Source organism: Mustela nivalis (genome assembly GCF_964662115.1).
Source record: "Mustela nivalis genome assembly, chromosome: 4".
Classification (NCBI taxonomy): domain Eukaryota; kingdom Metazoa; phylum Chordata; class Mammalia; order Carnivora; family Mustelidae; genus Mustela; species Mustela nivalis.
In genome coordinates, this window is record NC_139023.1 from 66,391,768 (window position 1) to 66,413,858 (window position 22,091).

Here is a 22,091-nt window from a genome sequence, read left to right on the forward strand (position 1 = left end):
CATGCTTCTCTCTCCGCCTCTGCCTACCACTCTGCCTGCTTGTGCCTGCGCTCGCTCTTGCTCTCTCTGACAAATAAATAAACAAAATCTTAAAAAAAAAAATCGGGACGCCTGGGTGGCTCAGTTGGTTAGGCAGCTGCCTTCGGCTCAGGTCATGATCCCAGCGTCCTGGGATCGAGTCCCATATTGGGCTCCTTGCTCCACAGGGAGCCTGCTTCTCCGTCTGACTCTGCCTTCCACTCTGTCTGCCTGTGCTCGCTCTCCAGATCTCTGGAATACTGTAAATTATATTACATAGAAAGCTGGTTTTGCTGGCAGTCCTACTGAAAAAGGTCCCTCTCCTATTTAAATACATACAGATCTAAATGGAAGAAATGTATCATTTGCACTTACTAAATCATGCTAATTGATTTTTTTTCCCATCAATAAATTACACAAAGATTTTTACTGAAATTCAGCTAATCAATTTTTATCTTCCTCACAGAGTTCTTTGTTTTTACACAAATCAGAAGGTATCACATTTTTGTATTTTTAATAAGTTCAGAAAAAAACTTTACGAAAAGCTTATAGACAGTATAAAAATTTTATGTCCCAGTTTAAGTATGCAGTAAGATGAACTACTTATATTATTCTTAGCAAGAAAACAAAACAAAACATTGTGGCTACAACTCTAAACATCCATTTTCAAGATGCTCTTCATAGCAAAAGCTTCTTTCAAAAAGCAATTTTCTACCCATTGTGTTAAAATGTCACCTTTACCTGGAGAGGGCAGAGTAAGTATTTATTTTCTTAAAAATACTGAATTTGTTATGTAGCTTTCTACTGAAAGTCACTTATTATTACAGAAAAGATCAGCAAATTTAGACCACTTGTCTTTGTGTAAAAGAAAAACACTCAATTCACCTTCAGAATAGGCAGAGCTTTTAATTTTACCATGAGATATCCAGAAAAGTTCTGTATCTTGGCAAGTACTCTCATAGTTATTCCCTAACTCATTACAAAACACTGTAAAGATCTACTACTTCTGAAAAGGGCTCAGGCTGATCCCATGCATGAGTCTGGCTTTAATTCATTGCTGTAAGAATTTATTTATGCATCATGTGAATAAATTTCACATGCGTTGTCCTTTCTGCCATCCTACTCTATCCAAGCATTCTCTCTCTCTCCCTCTCTCACACACACACGTACACACAGGGTACCCAATCTGAATCTACAAAAAGCCTCTCTCTGCCTCTGCCTGCCACTCTGCCTGTTTGTGCCTGTGCTCGCTCTTGCTCTCTATCTCTCTCTTTCTCTCTCTCTCTCTCTGACAAATAAATAAAATCTTTAAAACAAAAACAAAAACAGATCTTTGGAATACTATAAATTACATTACGTACAAAGCTGGTTTTGCTGGCAGTCTTTACTGAAAAAGGTCCCTCTCCTATTTACATACATACAGATCTAAATGGAAGAAATATATCATTTGCACTTACTAAATCATGCTAATTTAGTTCCACCCGAACTTTCCATGATGTTATATGCTCCTAGTACTCCATCTTAAATGTCTGTCTGTGCAAATTAGCTACAGTTGCTTATCCAACGGAACCTTTTAGAAATGTAAAACCTCAGGAGGAGTTCATCCTTAAGTTTAATGAAATTCTATAAAGTACTAGATTGAGTAACCCCTAACTTTAAACACTGTTACAAAATTTACAGCAGTTTCTCACCTGGTAAGTCTTTTGCTGACTGTAAAGGCTCACTTCTCTCCTTCCCTAACATCTCAAGGCAAGATAACCACTTTGGAGTAGCTCATCACTAGTAACTGCACATTTCCAACAACCTTTAAGAGTCAGTTCTCAGCTCTGCTTCCATCATTTTCCTAACTTCGTTACATGGCTAATACAGAGCCTTACAGGAAGCGGCAGTGATGCTCCTGCCATCAATTCCCCAATTGTTCCATACACTTTCATCACTGGGACTGTCTTCAACCCAGGGTTTCTTTGAAGACTACGTATTTTGTGAGGACCAGTTTAATTAAAATTAGAGAATCCATGAACATACTTCATGAGTGCTTCTTCGACATGCTCTAACTGACCGAACTTCCCCTCCCGCCTCAGGATACCCCAGCAATCATGCAAGACTCACAACTCTGAAATACACAGCCAAGTGAGGCTGCCGATCTCAATCCACGGAGCCAATGTTTGCACAGCCAAACATCTTACTGGAAAAGGTAAGGACTAACACGTCCTTCCCGCACCACTGCTACTCCCAGAGTGCCTCTTAAGCACACCTCACTTTAGAGACCCCTACAGTAGGTCTGCAGTAGGCGATGGGCAGTCTCTGAAAGCGTGTGACCAAAGGACTGACAATCATAGAATCATAAAGTTGGGAAAGATCTTCAAGATTACCTGGTACAGGGGCGCCTGGGTGACTCAGTGGGTTAAGCCGCTGCCTTCGGCTCAGGTCATGATCTCAGGGTCCTGGGATCGAGTCCCGCATCAGGCTCTCTGCTCAGCAGGGAGCCTGCTTCCCTCTCTCTCTCTCTCTGCCTGCCTCTCCGTCTACTTGTGATTTCTCTCTCTCTGTCAAATAAATGAATAAAATATTAAAAAAAAAAAAAAAAGATTACCTGGTACAGCCCCGCCTGACAATGCACCACCCATACAGCTAGCGGGGAATGCTTAGACAAAAACTTATTCTGAGGGGCGCCTAGCTGGCTCAGTCAGTGGAGCGTGTGACTCTTGATCTCGGGGTTGAGTTCAAGCACCACAGTGGATATAGAGATTACTAAAAATTTTTTTTTAATCTTAAAAAAAAAACTTTCTCTGATAAATTAGCTAGCAAATAAACCACTATGCTATTTTGTAATGTGAAGAGACGAGTCTAGTCTAAGCATGGATAGGCTGGGTTCACTTGCCAGAAATGAGGCAAGAAAGGCCGTAGCCATCACTCTAGTAACCAAGTGCAACCACAATGTTAGAGACAGACTAATCAACATTCGAGTGGCTAACTATTATCAGAAATCTCTACCAACATACCAATTACCAAGTGTAAGAATGAACGAGAGAGAAAGAACTGGATATAGACTCACCTGCATCAAGGTGGGTATCGTAGAATGGAGGACTAAATGAGTGCAACCAAAGCCAGGTAGGAGGAGAACCAGGATACTGCCTGTTAAAGAAGGCAAAAAGGGGTGCCTGGGTAGCTCAGGTGGTTAAGCGTCTAACTTGAATTCATTTTGTCTCAAGTCAAAATCTCAGGGTTGTGAGATCGAGCCCCTTGTTGGGCTCTGCACTGGGTGTGGGACCTGCTTAAGATTCTCTCTCCCTGCCCTTTCTCCCTTCTCCCCCTCACATGCTTTCTCTAAAAATAAAATAAAATAAAAATAGAAAGCAAAAGACAGTTCCAGAAAGCTGTATATAAGCAAGAACAAATGCAACGAGCTCAAAAGACATCAGGACTGAACAACTACAGGATCTGATAACAGAATGATCACTTAATGCCCCCTGGGAAAGCTGATTAAAATGGGAGATGGATAAGGAAGTGAAACAGGGACTGAAAATGAAGAAAGTAGAAGCAACTAATAGTAACCAATATTATTAACCAGTATATTCAAGTTATTTAGTGGCAACCAGTAGGACAAAGACAGCTAAAAAGGTAGTTGAAGTCGTTAAGCAAGGTCAAGAGAAGAACTGAGGGGGAAGGGAAGACAGAAAATTCAAAATCTGGATGCTAAAGAAACTAGCCCAATAAAGGATTAAAGATTCCACATCCAGGAGAGAAAGAACAGAGGTTTTGAAGAGACCTCAAGACAATGTATTCACATAAATTTTGCAGTGAGTTTCCATGGGTTAACAGACTCACTAAAATTGATCACTTAAGAACCTCAGGAATATAAAATTAACTTCAGAAAAATGGATAATGCTTTCTTCCATATTCAAAGACAACTAAGACAACAGATTTCAGGACAAAAGGGAAAGAGGGAAGAACTGCAGGAGTGCACACCAACCAGACTGGATCCCAGAGCAGCAGAGTAAGAGTAAGCCACAGACCACAGTTTAGAAGAAAATGCCCCAATGAATGAGGGATTACTATCCAGTCTAAATGTCGTGGTGAGCTGAGGACAAACACCAAAGAACCCGGAAGGACAAAAACAGCCTGGCCAAGGACGATGCAGGCACGTGTCCCACAGGGACAGCCTGTCACCTCTTCTGAGAGGGAAACAGTGGCTAACCAGCAAAGAAGGGAGAGAAACAGTGTGCAAAGGTGCAAAGGCAAGAAGGATATGACCCACTCACACTGACACAGGCAGAATGGTGTGACTGCTACAGGGTCAGACACAGGTGGTGACAGCAGGAGGACAAAAAAGCCCAAGGAAATGAAGAGCAAGAATGAGAACCTCTCCATTCGACCAGAGCGTTGGTCAGGCAAGGCCTGGAAGAGCAAGTGAAAGTGTCACCAAAGGAAAGTGAGGACCTGATTTCCAAGTGCTCAGGCGCGTGGGGATTGTGCTTAAAAAGGGGGGAGGAGGTCGTACAAAGGTCACTAACAAAAACTAGTTTACAGAAAGTGATGAGAGGGGGCGCCTGGGTGGCTCAGTGGGTTAAAGCCTCTGCTTTTGGCTCAGGTCATGATCCCAGCATCCTGGGATCCAGTCCCACCCACATCCAGCTCTCTGCTCAGCAGGAAGCCTGCTTCCCCCTCTCTCTGCTTGCCTCTCTGCCTACTGTGATCTTTGTTTGTCAAATAAATAAATAAAATCTTAAAAAAAAAAAAAAAAAAGAACAGCAGGGGGTTTGTATATCGGGTGGCCACTGAGAAGGGATAAATGCCACCAGGAGCTGAAAGGTGCAACAGGGGAGACTGACTGATGAGGGCAATTAAAGGGATTTTCCAAACTCAATTCTTTGGGCCCCGGCTTCCTCAGCTAGCAAATACCATCTCAGCAAAAAGCATGTGTTCCGTTGTTTTCCTGTCCAGTTCTCAAGTCCTATGATTCTATGATTTGCCAGTCCTAGCATTCCAATTGGAATACTGGTGTGGGCATCTGCAAATGTGCAAACATCAAAAGAACAGTTCAACTCACAGTTTGTAGAAAGACAATTAATTTTGTAATGACTGGTTGGCAGATCCAACCTTCCTATTAATCTTTTTTTTTTTAACTGAGATACAACTGACCTGCTACAATTGAAGGCAGTTATTAAGTCATTTTTTTATGCTTTTAAAAACAGGAAGCAAGCACAATAGTATAAGCATAGTCAATAATTCATTTCTGGGGTTTCTTTATCTAAAGCAACTGAAGAGCTTTGCAAGGGGCTGGCAACTCCCTTCTCTAAATGTCCTAGTCCTTGACTAGGGAGGCACCTGCACTGACAGATCCTCACCTTCAGGGACCTCTACAGAGAAGGCTAACCTCTCAGCAGGCACTGGTAGACAACATTTACCCTGCTGGGCTACTTTCACCAGTGGAGTAATTGCCAAGCATGAAGAGAAAAAATAAAAGAATTAGGAAAAGAAAGAAAGAAGAAAGAATTAGATTGTAACAAACTATTAGTTAACAATTTCACTGAATTTTGACATTAATACAAAATTACCACCACACTTTAAAAATATATATTAATTAGCTTTTTGCAGAACTACCTTGAGGAAAATAAAAATTAATCATCCCATTCCATATATAAAGCAGCTAAAAATAATGAAAGTTAAAACTCAGGGCCACTAAATGCAATGTGGTGTCCCATATTAGGTTTTTGGAATAGAAACAGAATAATAGTGGAAAAGTTGGTGAAATCAAAATAAAGTCACCTAGGCGCCCCCATAAATAAATAATCTTAAAGAAGAAAAATAAAAAAGTTTAATTTAAAAAATCCAGGGCTGGGGCGCCTGGGTGGCTCAATGGGTTAAAGCCTCTGCTTTTGGTTCAGGTCATGATCTCAGGGTCCTGGGATGGAGACCCGCATTGGGCTCTCTGCTTGGCAGGGAGCCTGCTTCCCCCCCCAGCCCCTGACTGCCTCTCTGCCTGCTTGTGGTCTCTTCTCTGTCAAATAAATAAAAATTTAAAAAAAAAAAAAAAATCCAGGGCTGGGCACGTGGGTGGCTCAGTTGTTAAGTGTCTGCCTTCAGTTCAGGTCATGATCCCAGGGTCCTGGGATCGAGTCCCTCTCCCACTCCCCCTGCTTGTCTTCCCTCTCTTGCTGTGTGTCTCTCTGTGTCAAATAAAAACCCAGGGCTGGAGCGCCTGTGGCAGAGTGGGTTAAGCATCCAATTCTTGGCTTTTCCTCAGGTTGTGACCTCAGGGTCTTGGTACTGAGCCCTGTGCTGGGCTTGCACTTGCATAGAGTCTACTTAAGACTCTCTCCCTCTGCCCCTACATGTTCACTCTCTCTCTCTCTCAAGTAAACAAATCTTTTTTTTTTTTTTAAGATTTTATTTATTTATTTGACAGAGAGAAATCACAAGTAGATGGAGAGGCAGGCAGAGAGAGAGAGAGGGAAGCAGGCTCTTCGCTGAGCAGAGAGCCCGATGCGGGACTCAATCCCAGGACTCTGAGATCATGACCTGAGCCGAAGGCAGCGGCTTACCCACTGAGCCACCCAGGCGCCCCTCAAGTAAACAAATCTTAAAAAAAAAAAAAAAATCCTGGGCCATAAGCAATTAAATTCTCCAACTTCTCACTCAGTTTCACAATGTAACTAATATTGTACTCAGAATATTTAAGAGAAAAATGCCAGGGCTCCTGCTACCTCAGGCGATAGAGCAAGCAACTCTTGATCTCAGTTTTCAAGCCCCAATTTGGGTGTAGAGATTACCTAAAAACAAAATTTTTTTTAAAAAAAGAGAGAATGTCCTTTGCATTCTACTAATATATGTGGGGGGAAAAGTCCATTTCCACAGAAAATGTGATTAATTGAATGCCACATAATTATTAGATAGTTTAGAAATGGACCTGGGTGGCTCATGTCGTTAGGTGTCTGCCCTCAGCTTAGGTCATGGTCCCAGGGTCCTAGGATGGAGTGAGGAGCCTGCTTCTCCCTCTCCCTTGACTGTGTGCTCTCTGTTAAATAAATAAATAAATAAAATCTTAAAAAAAAAAAAAAAAAGTTTAGAAACTAAAGTTGATTTCTACAAGAAAAATATAAATAAATAAATCTTTTGTAGTCCCATGAGATACAAATTATTTGATCCCAACTCATAGAGATTAAAGTCTCTCTAAAGACAGCTTGCGTCTCCGTGCCAGTGTGTTCCAGCAAGTGAGTTCCAAAAGCCAAATGGAGCAAAAGAGTCACATAAAGCAAGCTACACAGTGCACAGCAGCAGCTCACAGTACACCAAATACATATATTCAACCAGTAATTAGACCAGGAAAGAAAGGCCTCAAGTTAATAACTATATTTCACATATACTTTATAATTAAAAGTAAAAACAAGAATATAAATAATTAATGAAAATTAGTTAAGCAACTATCTGTAAAAAACACACTTCAAATATAATTACATGGGTAGGTTAAAATTAAAGAAATAGTAAAGATATACCTACCATGCAAATACTAATGAAAAGAAAATTAAAGGGGCTCTGTTAGTATCAGGTAAAGTAGACTTAAGAGCCAAAATACCATTTGGATAAGAGGGACATAATTTAAATGACAAAAGGGCCATTGCACCAAGAAGACATAACAATCCTAAATGTATATGCACCAAATAACCCAGTTTCAAAATACATGAAGCAAAAATGAAACAAACTCTAAGGAGAAATCAATTTTTGCAGGCTTCAACGTGACTCTTGGCAACTAAGTATCAGTAAACAAAAAATCAGCAAGAATATTAAAAAAAAAACTCAAAACATCATCACTGACTGCATCCAAATGGCATTCAGAGAACATTCCACTCAATAATAGAATATATATGTTTTCTGTACATAAGTTACATTCACCAAGATATACCATAAAACCTTAAAAATTGGGCACCTGGGTGGCTCAGTGGGTTAAGCCGCTGCCTTCGGCTCAGGTCATGATCTCCAGGTCCTGGGATGGAGCCCCACATTGGGCTCTCTGCTCAGCGGGGAGCCTGCTTCCCCCTGCTGAGGGCCCCTTGCTAAGCCTCACTCCCCCACCCCGCCTGCCTCTCTACCTGTGATCTCTCTTCTGTCAAATAAATAAATAAAATCTTAAAAAAAAAAAAAAGAAAGAAAGAAAGAAAGAAATTAGAGAAAGAAAAACTGAAATAAGCCCAAAGCAAGGAAAAAAGCAGAGGGGGGAAAAATGATCAAAATCAAAACCAGATGGGACGCCTGGGTGGCTCAGTTGGTTAAGCAGCTGCCTTCGGCTCAGGTCATGATCCCAGGGTCCTGGGATCGAGTCCCACATTGGGCTCCTTGCTCAGCAGGGAGCCTGCTTCTCCCTCTGCCTCTGCCTGCCTCTTTGTCTGCCTGTGCTCGCGCTCTCTCTCCCTCTGTCTCTGGCAAATAAATAAATAAAGTCTTTAAAAAAAAAAAAATCAAAACCAGAAAAATGGGGGGGGGGGACCAAAACAAAAAGCTGTTTCTTCAAAAACATTAAAAACTTGAGGAACTATACAGCAACCGTGAAAAACATATGGAAATTCCTCAAAAAGTTAAAAAATAGAGCTATACTAGACCCAGCCATTATACTACTAGGTATTTACCCAAAGGATACAAACCCAGTGGCACCTGAAGGGGCACCTCCACCCCAATGTTTACAACAGTAATGTCCACAATAGCCCAAATATGGAAAGAGACCAGATGTCCATCGACATATGAAAGGATAAAGATGATGTGGGGTATATATACAATGGAATACTAGCAACCATAAAAAGAGAGAGAAATCTTACCATTAGCAATGACATGGATGGAACTAGAGGGTATTATGCTAAGACAATTATCATATGATTTCACTCATATGTGGAATTTAAGAAACAAAACAGAAGATCAAAGGGGAAGGGAAGGCAAAATAAAGTAAGATGAAATCAGAGAGGGAGACAAACCATAAGAGACTCTGGACTCTAGGAAACAAACTGAAGGCTGCTGGAGGGAAGGTGAGTGGGGGATGGGGTAAATGGGTGATGGGCATCAAGGAGGGCATGTGACACAGCGAGCACTGGGTGTTACATGTAATTGATGAATTAATGACCTCTATCTCTAAAACTAATAATCTACTATACGTTAGTTAACTGAACTTAAATAACACTTGAGGAAACCCTAGCCAAGACTGGCTGGAAAAGAAAGAGAGAATTATCAATCAGTATCAAGAATGAAATAGGGGGGCGCCTGGGTGGCTCAGTGGGTTAAGCCGCCGCCTTCGGCTCGGGTCATGATCTCAGGGTCCTGGGATCGAGTCCCACATCGGGCTCTCTGCTCAGCAGGGGGCCTGCTTCCCTTCCTCTCTCTCTGTGATCTCTTCCCTTCCTCTCTCCTACTGTGATCTCTCTCTGTCAAATAAATAAATAAAATCTTTAAAAAAAAAAAAAAAGAATGAAATAGGGAAGGGGCGCCTGGGTGGCTCACTGAGTTAAGCCTCTGCCTTCAGCTCGGGTCATGATCTCGGGGTCCTAGGATGGAGCCCCACATCGGGCTTCCTGCTGAGCAGAGAGCCTGCTCCCCCACCTCCACCTACTTGTGATCTCTGTCAAATAAATAAATAAAATTAAAAAAAAAAAAAGAGTGAAAGAGGGGACTTCACTGTAGACCCTCAAAGACATAAGACACATTACATTATAACATTACAGACAACTATACACATTTAAATTCAAAAATTTAGGTGAAATGGGTCAATTCTTCGAAAAGTACACACTACAACAGAGAGAAAGTAACAATTCCTAAGTTACTTAATGCAGCCAACATTATACTGATATCAAAACCAGGCAAAGACAAAAGAATAAAAAAACTAGTGACATTTACTTCATGAAAACAGATGCAATAAAGCCCAACAAAATATTACTAAACTGAATCCAGCAACTAAAAAAAGAGTAATATACCTATATACAATGGAATATTATGCAGCCATCAAAAAATGAAATCTTGCCATTTGCAACAACATGGATGGAACTAGAGGGTATTATGTTAAGGGAATAAATCAATCAGAGCAAGACAATTATCATCAATTATCATATGATCTCACTAATATGAAGGATTTGAGAAATAAGACAGAGAATAACAGGGGAAGGGAGAGAAAAATGAAACAAGATGAAACCAGAGAGGGAGACAAACCATAAGAGACTCTTAATCTCAGGAAACAAACTGAGGAATGCTGGAGGGGAGAGGCGTGGAAGGAAAGGGGTGGCTGGGGGATGGACACTGGGGAGGGCATGTGCTATGGTGAGCACTGTGAATTGGATAAAACTGATGAATCACACACCTGTACCCCTGAAACAAATAATACATTATATGTTAAAAAACAAAACAAAAAAAACCCAGGAGACCACATACAAAAAGCTGGAACTGTGAGGTCTGACAGATCTTCTACCCTGCTGACCACTCTGAGAACAAACAAGAACTGTGGAAAAACAGAAAGGCCTCATCTGTATCACTGTCTTTCCCTGAAGGGGCAGAAATAAGGGACAATATTAGGTTATATATTCTTGTGAAGGGGGCTAGTCCTATTCATTTTTGTATCCTAATTCTTTGCTAGATGGTTCTTCTCATTTCTACGCTCCAGGACATACACAAATAAATCTTATAACATTTGATATTAAAAAAAAAAAAAAAGAGTAATATACACTGATGAAGCAGAGTTCATTCCAGGAATGCAAAGCTGGTTCAATATTCAAATATCAGTGATGGGATCTACCATAGTAATAGTCTAATGAGGAAAAACGTGATCTTCTCAATTTGATTCAAAAAAGCACTTGATAAAATCTAAAATCCATTAATAAAACTCTTAGCAAACTAGAAGTAGAAAGGAATTTCCTCAGCCTAATAATGGACATCTAAAAAACTACAGCAGGGGCGCCTGGGTGGCTCAGTGGGTTATAAAAAGCCTCTGCCTTTGGCTCAGGTCGTGGTCCCGGGGTCCTGGGATCGAGCCCCACATCGGGATCTCTGCTCAGTGGGGAACCTGCTTCTCCCCCACTCTCTGCCTGCCTCTCTGCCTATTTGTGGTCTCTCTCTGTCAAAATAAATAAATAAATAAGCTTTTAAAAAATAAATACATAAATAAAAAATAAAAAATCTACAGCAGACACACTTTATGGTAAAATAACGAATCCTTCCACCCTAAAATCGGGAACAAGAAAATTGTACTAGAAGTCCTAGCTAGTACAATGAAGGAAGAAAAAGAAAGAAAAAGCATACAGAATGGAAAACAAACAAACAAAATCACTACTCAGACACCATGACTATCTACACAGAAAATCCCAATGAAAATTTAATTACATTTCTTTTTTTTTTTTTTTAAAGATTTTATTTATTTATTTGACAGAGAGAAATCACAAGTGGGCAGAGAGGCAGAGAGAGAGAGAGGAGGAAGCAGGCTCCCTGCTGAGCAGAGAGCCCGATGCGGGACTCGATCCCAGGACCCCGAGATCATGACCTGAGCCGAAGGCAGCGGCTTAACCCACTGAGCCACCCAGGCGCCCCTTTTTTTTTTTTTTTAAAGATTTTATTTATTTATTTCACAGAGAGAGATCACAAGTAGGCAGAGAGGCAGGCAGAGAGAGAGAGAGGAGGAAGCAGGCTCCCTGCTGAGCAGAGAGCCCGATGCGGGACTCGATCCCAGGACCCTGAGATCATGACCTGAGCCGAAGGCAGCGGCTTAACCCACTGAGCCACCCAGGCGCCCTAATTACATTTCTATGGACCATCATGATATAAATAAATGAAACTGAAATTTTTCAAAAACACATCTATAAATGTTGACAAAAAATGAATACTTAAATATAAATCTAACAAAATATATACAGAATCCATCTGCTGAAAACTACAAAACACCAATGAAAGAAGTCAAACACGGGAGTGCCTGGGTGGTTCAGTCCTTAGGCTCTGCCTTTGGCTCAGGTCATGATCCCAAGATTCTGGGATCAAGCCCCGTATCAGGCTCCCTGCTTCATGGGAAGCCTACCTCTCCCAATCCCACTGACCCTGCTTGTGTTCCCTCTCTCGCTGGGTCTCTCTCTGCCAAATAAATAAATAAAATCTTAAAAAAAAAAAAAAAAAACTAACACAAATTAAATGTCAATTATACCTCAATAAAAAAAAATCAAAGATCACCAAATAAATAGAGATGCATAATATGTTCACAAATTAGAAGACTCGACATAGTAAACATGTCAATTCTCCACCAAACTGATCTATAGATTTAGGGCTATTCCATTCAAATCCCAGAATTATTTGTAAGTATAGGTAAGCTGACTCTAAAATGTATGGAAAAGAAAAACAACTAAATAGCCAAAACTTTTTTTTTCTTTAAAGTTGGAGAATTTCTTTAAAGAAATCACCTTGCTCAATTTTAAGACTTGCAGTAACTAAGACATGTGGTATAGGCAATGAAATAGACCTCTAAGTCAATGGAACAGAATATAGAGTACAAAAATAACCCATTCAAATAAGATCAGCTAACTTCTGACAAAGGTGAAAAGTCAATTCAATGAAGAAAGATTATCCTTTCAACAAATGGGTTTGGAACAACCTAATATCCATATGGAAAAATTTAAAAATCCCCATTTGAATCTGATACCTTATATAAAATTAACTCAAAAATGAATCACAGATCTAAAGGTAAAACTGTGAAACTTCTAGAAGAAAACATAGGGGGAAAATATAACCAGAAGTTTTATAAAACAAAGAGTTCTTAGATGACACCAAATATTGTGATTCATAAGAAAAAACTGGTAAGCTGAACTTCATCAAAATTAAAATTTTTTCTTTGAAAAAAAAAGTTAATAAAAACACAAATTACAGGGGTGCCTGGGTGGCTCAGTGGGTTAAGCCTCTGCCTTCAGCTCAGGTCATGATCTCAAGGTCCTGGGATTGAGCCCCACATCAGGCTCTCTGCTTGGTGGGGAGCCTGCTTCCCCCTCTCCCTCTGCCTGCCTCTTTGCCTACTTGTGATCTCTGTCAAATAAATAAATAAAATCTTAAAAAATACACACACACACACAAATTACAGACTGTAAGAAAATGTTTGCAAATTACAGATCTGTCATAGGACTCCTATCCAGAATTATGAACAACTCTCAAAACTCAAAAGAAAATAAACCCAATTAAAAATAGGCAAAGTCTAGGGCGCCTGGGTGGCTCAGTGGGTTAAGCCGCTGCCTTCGGCTCAGGTCATGATCTCAGGGTCCTGGGATCGAGTCCCGCATCGGGCTCTCTGCTCAGCAGGGAGCCTGCTTCCCTCTCTCTCTCTCTCTGCCTGCCTCTCCATCTACTTGTGATTTCTCTCTGTCAAATAAATAAATAAATAAAATCTTTAAAAAAAAAAAAAAATAGGCAAAGTCTGAATAAATACTTCACCCAAGAGGACACAAGAATGGCAAACAAACACATAAAAAGTGTTCAATATCAGTAGTCTTTTTTTTTTGTATTTAAAGATTTTATTTATTTATTTGACAGAGATCACAAGTAGGCAGAGTGAGGCAGAGAGAGAGGAGGAAGCAGGCTCCCTGCTGAGCTGAGAGCCCGATGTGGGACTCGATCCCAGGATCCTGGGATCATGACCTGAGCCAAAGACAGGCTCAGGCCACTAAGCCACCCAGGTGCCCCCAATATCAGTAGTCTTTAGGGAAATGCAAATTAAAACCACACCACACCTATTGAAAGCCTTAAAATAAAACTACTGACAACACCAAGAGCTAGCAAGGATGCAAAGTAACTGGAACTCTCATACCTTGCTGGTGGGAAGTTGAAAAGGTAAGGCCACTCTGAAAAACAGTGTGGCAGTTTCTTATAATATTACCATACAGCCCAGTGCCCACTCCTTAGAAAAATGAAAACTTACTTCCATACAAAAACCTGTACACAAATTTTTATAGCAGCTGTATTAATGTTCACCAAAACCTGGAAAAAACCTCAACGTCCACCACTGGGAAAAGGAATAAATTATGGTACGTCCATACAAAGAACTACTACTCAGCAGTAAACAGGAACAACTCAAAGGAGTCTCAAAGTTATTACACATACTGAGTGAAAATAAACCAGCGTGAAAAAGTTACATACTATATGATTCCATTTAAGTAACTTCTCCAGAAGACAAATCATAGTAACAAAGTACTGGCTGCCAAGAGTTTAGCGGTGGGAGAGAGTGTGATCGCACAGGGATTGCATGAGGGAGCTTTTGTGGGCATGAAACTGTTCTGTACCCTGACAGTGATAGCGGATATATTAATCCGTGTATGCGTTACATCCAAAGACCTGTACATCTTAAAATATCAATCCCACTACATGTTAATTTTTTAATCAGCATTCAATAAAACCACTTAGAGAAACTGGTGGGCAGTTACCTACTGAAGTCACACTGCACAGCACTCCACACACACAGACACACACACACACACACACACACACACACAGATAGATAGATACAAGACTGAAAGGAGTACTCATGTCCACCAAAAGACATGTACAGGAAAGTGCATATGAAATAAAATAGCCTATACGTATGTATGTCCATCAATATCAGAATGAATCACCTGTGGCATACTCAAACAATGGAAAACCGCGTGCCATCGAAGAGAAGGGTGAACTGCTCCCTCAACAATACGACTGCGTCTCAGTGTGGAGCCAGAGAGCACTGGCAGAGCATTTTCACGAGAAATTCAAATGTAGCCAAAATGCACAACAGTGGTGGGGATGACTGCAAAGGTGAACAAGTGAGTGTCCTAGGGTACTGGGAATATTCTATATGTATCTTGATACATTGGTTATGTGGATGTACACATACATAATAGACTGAATCACAGAGGGAGGTGCTCTTTGCAGCTTCACCACATTGTTAATCTTAATTAAATCACGTAAGGTTCTAGATCTTTATTTGACATACTTCCTCAGGTCACTAAAGCCAATGTGAACTTGAGAGAAAGTTATGAATGAACCTCATTTCATCACCACAGTGATTTCTGCAACACACCCAAGGCACCCCCAAATCCGTAACTGTATCATCTAACTATGGATATACTGTAGGACAGCCTTTAAACATTACTAACATTATCTCCTTCTTACCACCTTTGCATCAATGAAAAAGATTTATGTTATTACAAATGCCTCCAACATCACAATAGGTTACTCTGACTTTACAACTTTAGTATCACTGTTGAAATGTACTTTGATCCCTACCCCCAAAAGACTTCCTTTTATAAATTTCTAATAGCATTGCAAAAATAGCTCTAAATTCCCTTTTGAGCTATGAGTGTAAACTATATGTAATTTGATATCCCAACAGCTCGTGACCTGGGTCTATTTCCACAACAAAGGAATTCTGGTTTTTGTAAATAATATGTATATGACTGAATTTTGCACACCTATTCAGAAAACAGAATTCTGATAGTGTAAATATTTTTATTTTGTATAATACCTAAATGTTTAAGTGTAAAAAGGTAGCAAAAGCCAAAATCAGCTTTGTTTGGAAAAAAATAAAAAATGTGGGGCATCTGGATGGCTCAGTGGGTTAAGCATCTGCCTTTAGCTCAGGTCGTGACCTTCATGTGCTGAAGCCTAGCTCCTTGGTTTATGCAGAGTCTGCTTTGTCCTCTCCCTCTACCTTTCCCTGCCCCCCCCCATTCTCTCTATCTCTCAAATAAATAAATGAAATTTAAAAAAAGAAAGAAAAATGTTAGTAATATCAGGTTGTAAAAATAACATTCACCTTTTTGGTCCACAAGTAATGCTCATTGTAGTCTTAAAGCTTGAGGCATGCGCAAAAAGGAAAAAAGAAAGCCATCAGAATTTCCACCACAAAATATTTTGATGTATATCCTATCTGACTTTCCTATGCAAATATGTATGCACACAGACCTTTACAAAAGTGGGTCTGTACTACAAACATTTTCTATTTTGTAAGCTTCCTTCTTCACTTAACATATCATGAACCTTAAATTACATTTAAAATAGAAAGGCAAAAAAAAAAAAAAAATAGAAAGGCAGAGGCAGGGATGCCTCGGTGGCTCAGTCGGTTAAGCATGTGCCTTCTGCGGAGGTCATGATCTCAAGGTCTTGGGGATCAAGTTCCACATCAGGCTCCTTTCTCAGCAGGGAGCCTGCTTCCCCCTCTGCTACTCCCTGCTTCTGCGTGCGTGCGTGTGCTCTCCCTCTGACAAATGAATAAATAAAATCTTCAGAAAGAGAGAGAAATGAATGAATGAATGCATGCATGCATGCAGGGACACCTGAATGACTCAGTCAATTAAGCATCTGCCTTTGGCTCAGGTCATGATACCAAGCTCCTGGGATCAAGCCCCACAATGGGCTCCCTGCTCATCAGGGAGCCTGCTTTTCCCTCTGCCTCTCCCTCTGCCTCTCTCCCCGCCCCTGCTGGCTTGTGCTTTCTCTTGATCTCTCAAATAAATAAGTAAAATCTTTTAAAAAATAAAATAAAATAAAATAGAAATGCAGGGGTGCCTGTGTGGCTCAATCAATTAAGCGCCTGCCATTGGCTCAGGTCATGATCCCAGGGTCCTGGGACTGAGCCCCACATCAGGCTCCCTATTCAGTGGGGAGTCTGCTTTTCCCTCTCCCTCTGTCCCCTACCCACTCCCTACTCATGCTCTTGCTCGCTTGCATGCTCTCTCTCAAAAAAATAAAATCTTCTTAAAAACAGAAAAATGCAAAATAATAAGATATAGTCATGATACCCTTCACATACCAACTTTCCATTTCAGGGCAAATCCTTTATTGTCACATCAGAGCAGACCACCAAACACAGCTATCAGAATAAGGCCTTGTCCAAGATGCAGCTGTGTCCACTGTTCTTAACTGTATACGGTTTTCCCATTCCACAAGTGGAAAAAGCTTCATCAATAGTAAGCAAGGACCCTGTAGCAAAGTCCCTAATAAAGTCCAACCCAGCCTCCTGGTAAATAATGACCATGTGCACACACGGCGCCGTGTGTCACCAGACATTGTTGACTTGTTTAATTCTTACAATAATCCTAAGAGCTAGGTGTCATATCACTTAGGATGCCAAGGCAGTTTGAGGTTTGACACCATGCCTGAGGGCAAAGAGCCTATCAAATTTGTATACCCTAGTCTGGGTGGGCAAAAGTCTCCATAAACTACATTATGTTTTCCTACTTACCGCCGAGCCATTGTTTCTATGTAGAAACTACTCACATGCGGAGAAGCCCTCGTTGCCTTGATGAAGGTGGTCCTAGGACTAACAATCAGGGCTGTGCCCAGCACGCGGGACCCCACCTGAGAATCAAGACAGTCTTTCCACTCTTACTTTTCTCTCAGGCAACTTCTACTCTGGTGACCCTACATAGAATGGGAAGATGCCCCCCCTAGAAGCAATCATAAGCTTCTCCCGGAAATTGAGGGCTGGTACCCACTCCCTATTACTTGTTGACAAACACTGTTTTGGGTGCCTCTTATGCACCAGACAAGGTTCCCACAAAGAGGTCATCATCTATGGGAAAATAATTCAGAGGCTTCTGAATTATTTTGACACTGTGATCAGTGTCAAAAACTTGGGGCGCCTGGATGGCTCAGTGGGTTAAAGCCTCTGCCTTTGGCTCAGGTCATGATCCTGGGGTCCTGGGATCGAGCCCCGCATCGAGCTCTCTGCTCAGCGGGGAGCCTGCTTCCTCCTATCTCTCTGCCTGCCTCTGCCTACTTGTGATCTCAGTCTGTCAAATAAATAAAATCTTTAAAAAAAAAAAAAACACTCTAATCCCTGCCACCATGGGTATCTTTCGCACACCATTAAAAACATTTGCAATGGGGCGCCTGGGTGGCTCAGTGGGTTAAGACTGCCTTCAGCTCCGGTCATGATCCCAGGGTCCTGGGATCGAGCCTCACATAGGACTCTCTGCTCAGCAAGGAGCCTCCTTCCTCCTCTCTCTCTGCCTGTCTCTCTGCCTACTTGCAATCTCTGTCAAATAAATAAATAAGATTTAAAAAAAAAAACTTGCAAAGAGGGGCACCTGGGTGGCTCAGTCAGTTAAGCATCTGCCTTCAGCCTAGGTCATGATCCCAGGGTTCTGGAATCTAGTCCCACACTGGGCTCCCTGCTCTGCAGGGAGCCTACTTCTCCCTTTGCCTGCTGCTCCCCCTGCTTGTGTGCTCTCTGTCAAATAAATAAAGTCGTTAAAAATATTTCTGGGGGGGGGGGCGCCTGGGTGGCTCAGTGGGTTAAGCCACTGCCTTCAGCTCAGGTCATGATCTCAGAGTCCTGGGATCAAGCCCCGCATCAGGCTCTCCGCTCAGCAGTGAGCCTGCTTCCTCCTCTCTCTCTGCCTGCTTGTGATCTCTCTCTGTCAAATAAATAAATAAATAAAGTCTTTAAAAAAAAACAAAAAATTTCTGAGGAGGGCCTGGGTGGCTCAGTTGGTTGACCATTTGCCTTCGGCCCAGGTGTGATTCCAGGATTCTGGGATCGAGTCCCACGCCAGGCACCCTGCTCAGTGGGGAGTCTGCTTCTCCCTCTCCTCTCACCTTCCTCACATTTTCTCTCTGTTAAATAAATAATTTTTTTTTAAGTTTTTATTTATTTACTTGACAGAGAGAGATCACAAGTAGGTGGAGAGGCAGGCAGAGAGAGAGAAGGAAGCAGGCTCCTCGTGGAGCAGAGAGCCCGATGTGGGGCTCAATCCCAGGATGATGGGATCATGACCTGAGCTGAAGGCAGAGGCTTTAACCCAATGAGCCACCCAGGTGCCCCTCAAATAAATAAATCTTGAAAAAATTTTTTCTTGGGAAAAAAAAGCTTGCAAAGAAATTTTAAAGTTAATGGGTGCCTGGGTGGCTCAGTCGTTAAGCGTCTGCCTTCGGCTCAGGTCAGAATCCCAAGGTTCTGGGCTTGAGCCCTACATCGGGCTCCTGCTCCGCGGGAAGCCTGCTTCTTCCTCTCCCACTCTGGCTCCCCCTGCTTATGTTCCCTCTCTCGCTGTGTCTGTCAAAATAAAATCTAAAAAAAAAAAAAAAAAAAGAAAGAAATTTAGAGCTCAAGATAAAAGTTTGAAACTTCAAAATACAGTAAAATAGAATGTTTCTCAAGGTGATGGTCACAAATCAATGGTACACAATAAAGTAATTCTGTGTACTACAATCACTTTATTAATGAAATGGAATAAAATAAAAAAGACAAAAAAGCCAGAATATCATCTTGTAAAACTTTTGTTGTATAAGTGGAAGCACGCACTACAGGTCTTAATATATCTTATTTCTTACAGGGTCATGTCAAAAATCTTGCTTTGTAAGTTTAACAAAATAAGATAGTCCTGTCAAAAATCATACTAGATAGGGGCACCTGGGTGACTCAGTTAAGAGACTGACTCTTGGTTTCAGTTCAAGTCATGATCTCATGGGCAACAGGCTCTCAACTGGGCATGGAGCCTGCTTATGTGTCTCTCTTCCCCACTCCCACTTGCAAGCACTCTCCCCCCCCTCTAAAAAATAAAATGATAATAATAATACCTGATAGATGGTTACATGAGTTTGACTAATGTGATCAGAATAATAAACTAAAAGAAAACTACTTTAGCTAAATACTGCAAAGTAAATGGGATTTATTGAAACCTAAAACAGTACCACAAACTTGTTTTTATTGATCGAAATGGTATATTATACACCGTGCTACAGCAAATATCAACATTTTCATAAGGATCTGCATGGCAGACCTCCTACCCTCACCTCCCCAGGATCCGCAAACATGGCCCTTAATTTATAGACCAAAGATCCAAATGCCCAAACCTCATCCTTGCTCCCAACCCCTGTCTGTACCTGTTTCTCTCTCCAGGGTATTGGAAAGGGGCAGCCTCTGGAGGCTGAAGTCCAGGGCTGTGTTCCAGGATCCCAAACAAAGGTAACAATATCATCTAGAGAAAGATGCAACAACTGCACTTACTCCACAACAGAAAAGGCTGGAAATCCTTTAAACGGAAAATAAAGTACACAAACGTTATTGTATATTCAATTAATGCAAAAGCATGACAAAGCCACGCCATACACAATCATTTCTCTTTTCTGCTCTCACTCCGTGCCATTCCAGCACGATATTTAGAATCTTGCATAAAACAATTTGTGTCACAATGTGGCACACCAATACTGATGAGGCTCTTTTTTCCCACTGCAAATGTCTTTAAAACAACTTAACAGTTCTAACCACTCAACTTTGGAGAAGTCCATTATCTTAGAGTCGCCACTGGAACCACTGGAAATGGCTGTCACCTGCACACCCTCGTACCACCTTGTGTCTTCTCGAGTGCTGTGACCCACCGCGGAACAAAGGTGCAGCAACCCACAACGTGTGCTAGCTGCTCCTATGGACAATACAGGAGAAAGTACTTTTCCGATGCCCTGAGTTCCAACACTACATACACTCCTGAGTAACCAGACCACCAACTGCCCCTGGAAGTTTTTGAGAAGCTGGAGGCACAGAGGCAGGCCTCCAGAAGGCTGTCAGGCGGCTCCCCGATGATCACATCGGAGCAGAGAAAGAAAAGTTCCCGGCGGGCGCTGCCGGGTCGCCTCTCGCGTGCACGGGATGGAGAATTCTGGGCGGCATGGCGAAACAACGGCGGAGAGAACTCCCGACCACGCAGGGAAGCCCCGCTCGCCACCTGACTCCTAATTACTCTGGAATTGCACGCGAGCAATCTCAAGGACGAGCTCCGCGCGGGGCGAGAAGGCACCGCCCCCGGGTCCGTGACAGCGACGCGCAGGTGGGCAGCGGCACAGGCAGCTCGGCGCGCCGCACCCAGGAGATGCCGGCACCCGGCGCTAGCAGCCAGCCACCCCGCGCTCGCCATCCCCGCGGGAGGGCTGTCACGGCGCAAGCCGCCCGCGTTACCCGCGCGGAGCCCGGCCCCCGTTACCCGCGCGGAGCCCGGCCCCGGCGGGAGGTCCGCCCGCGTTCGCCCGCCCACCCCGTACCCCCCGCCCCCGCCGCGCCGCCGCTTACCTCGAAGTAGCCTCCGGGGGCGGCACCGCCCACGCCCGCGCCGGAGCCGAGGGGCCCGTTGGCCGCCGCCGCGCCGCCCGGGGCCGCCAGGCCCGCGGCCTGGGAGCCGCGCAGCGCCGCCGCCGGGCCGGCCTTGCCGCCGCCCGCGCCGCCGTTGCCCCCACCCGAGCCGCCGCCGCCGCCCCGCTTGTTCTTCCGGCGCTTGGCCCCGCGCTTGGCGTCGGCTGGGCTCATGGCGGGCGGGCGGGCGGGCGGAGAGAGGGCGCGGAGCGGGCGCGGGGCCGCGGGCGGCGGCGGAGGGCGGGGAAGGCGGGGAGGCTGAGGCGGCGGCAGGGCGCTCCGGCCGGCCGAGGGCGGGGGGCGCTGCGCGGGGTCGCCTCCGGGCGGGGAGGGCCGGGCGGGCGTGAGCTGCGGGGAGGCCGCTGGGCGGGAGAACGGCGAGTCCACCGGGCCCGGCGCCGCCGCTGACCAGAGTTAGAGTCCAATATGGCGGACACAAGGGGAAAGGGATCCCAGTTTACGTCGGGGGAGGGGGAAGGAGCGGCGGGGAGGGGGAGGGGTGTGGGCGCCCTCCCCCCCCTCCGCCTTACTCCGCCCTCCCGAACGCCGCTCCCCCTCCGCCTCGCCCGCCCCCTCCCGCCGTTAACGAGGGCCAGCGCGCAGGGTACGCCGGGAGTTGGAGTCCACGCGCCCCCGTCAACGCTGGGGGTATAGGGCGGGATGACCACGATTCCCGTCAGGCTGCGCGCAGCCGCTCGCCCGGTCGCCGCGAGGGGCTGGGCCGGGCTGGGGGGAGCTGGCTGAGTCGGTGACGACACCCGCGCTCTCCGCGCCCCCTGGCCACGCCCGCGCCGCTCAGCCTTCTGGGAATTGTAGTTGGGCGGAAGGGCCGGGCTGGCGCGAGGCTCGGTCGCCCGCAGTGGAGGAACTACAGGACAGGAGACTAGGAGTTCCGCCTCTTTGACAGGCACGCACACGCCCGGGCGCCCCGCGCCCCGCCCCCCACCCCCAGAGTGCTGCAGGCCGGCCCGGCCCCGGGGATGCA

At 43.9% G+C, this 22,091-nt stretch overlaps 1 protein-coding gene across 4 annotated transcripts in view; it reads right to left on the reverse strand.

Moving 5' to 3' along the window:
• The window catches only part of FAM193A (family with sequence similarity 193 member A), a 166,975-nt gene extending 145,440 nt beyond the window's left edge, over positions 1 to 21,535 (reverse strand). For 2 of the 4 annotated variants that reach the window (XR_014310715.1, XM_082727058.1), the window contains exon 1: positions 19,867 to 19,961. Coding sequence is in view for 2 of the 4 variants with exons in the window: in XM_082727057.1 (XP_082583183.1) it covers positions 21,047 to 21,280 (234 nt within the window). In the remaining 2 variants the exon portion in view is untranslated. Of the gene's footprint in view, positions 1 to 19,866; positions 19,962 to 21,046 lie in introns of those variants that run through there. The other 2 variants (XM_082727057.1, XM_082727056.1) reach the window with 1 other exon arrangement.
• Between the last annotated feature and the right edge of the window lie 556 nt (positions 21,536 to 22,091).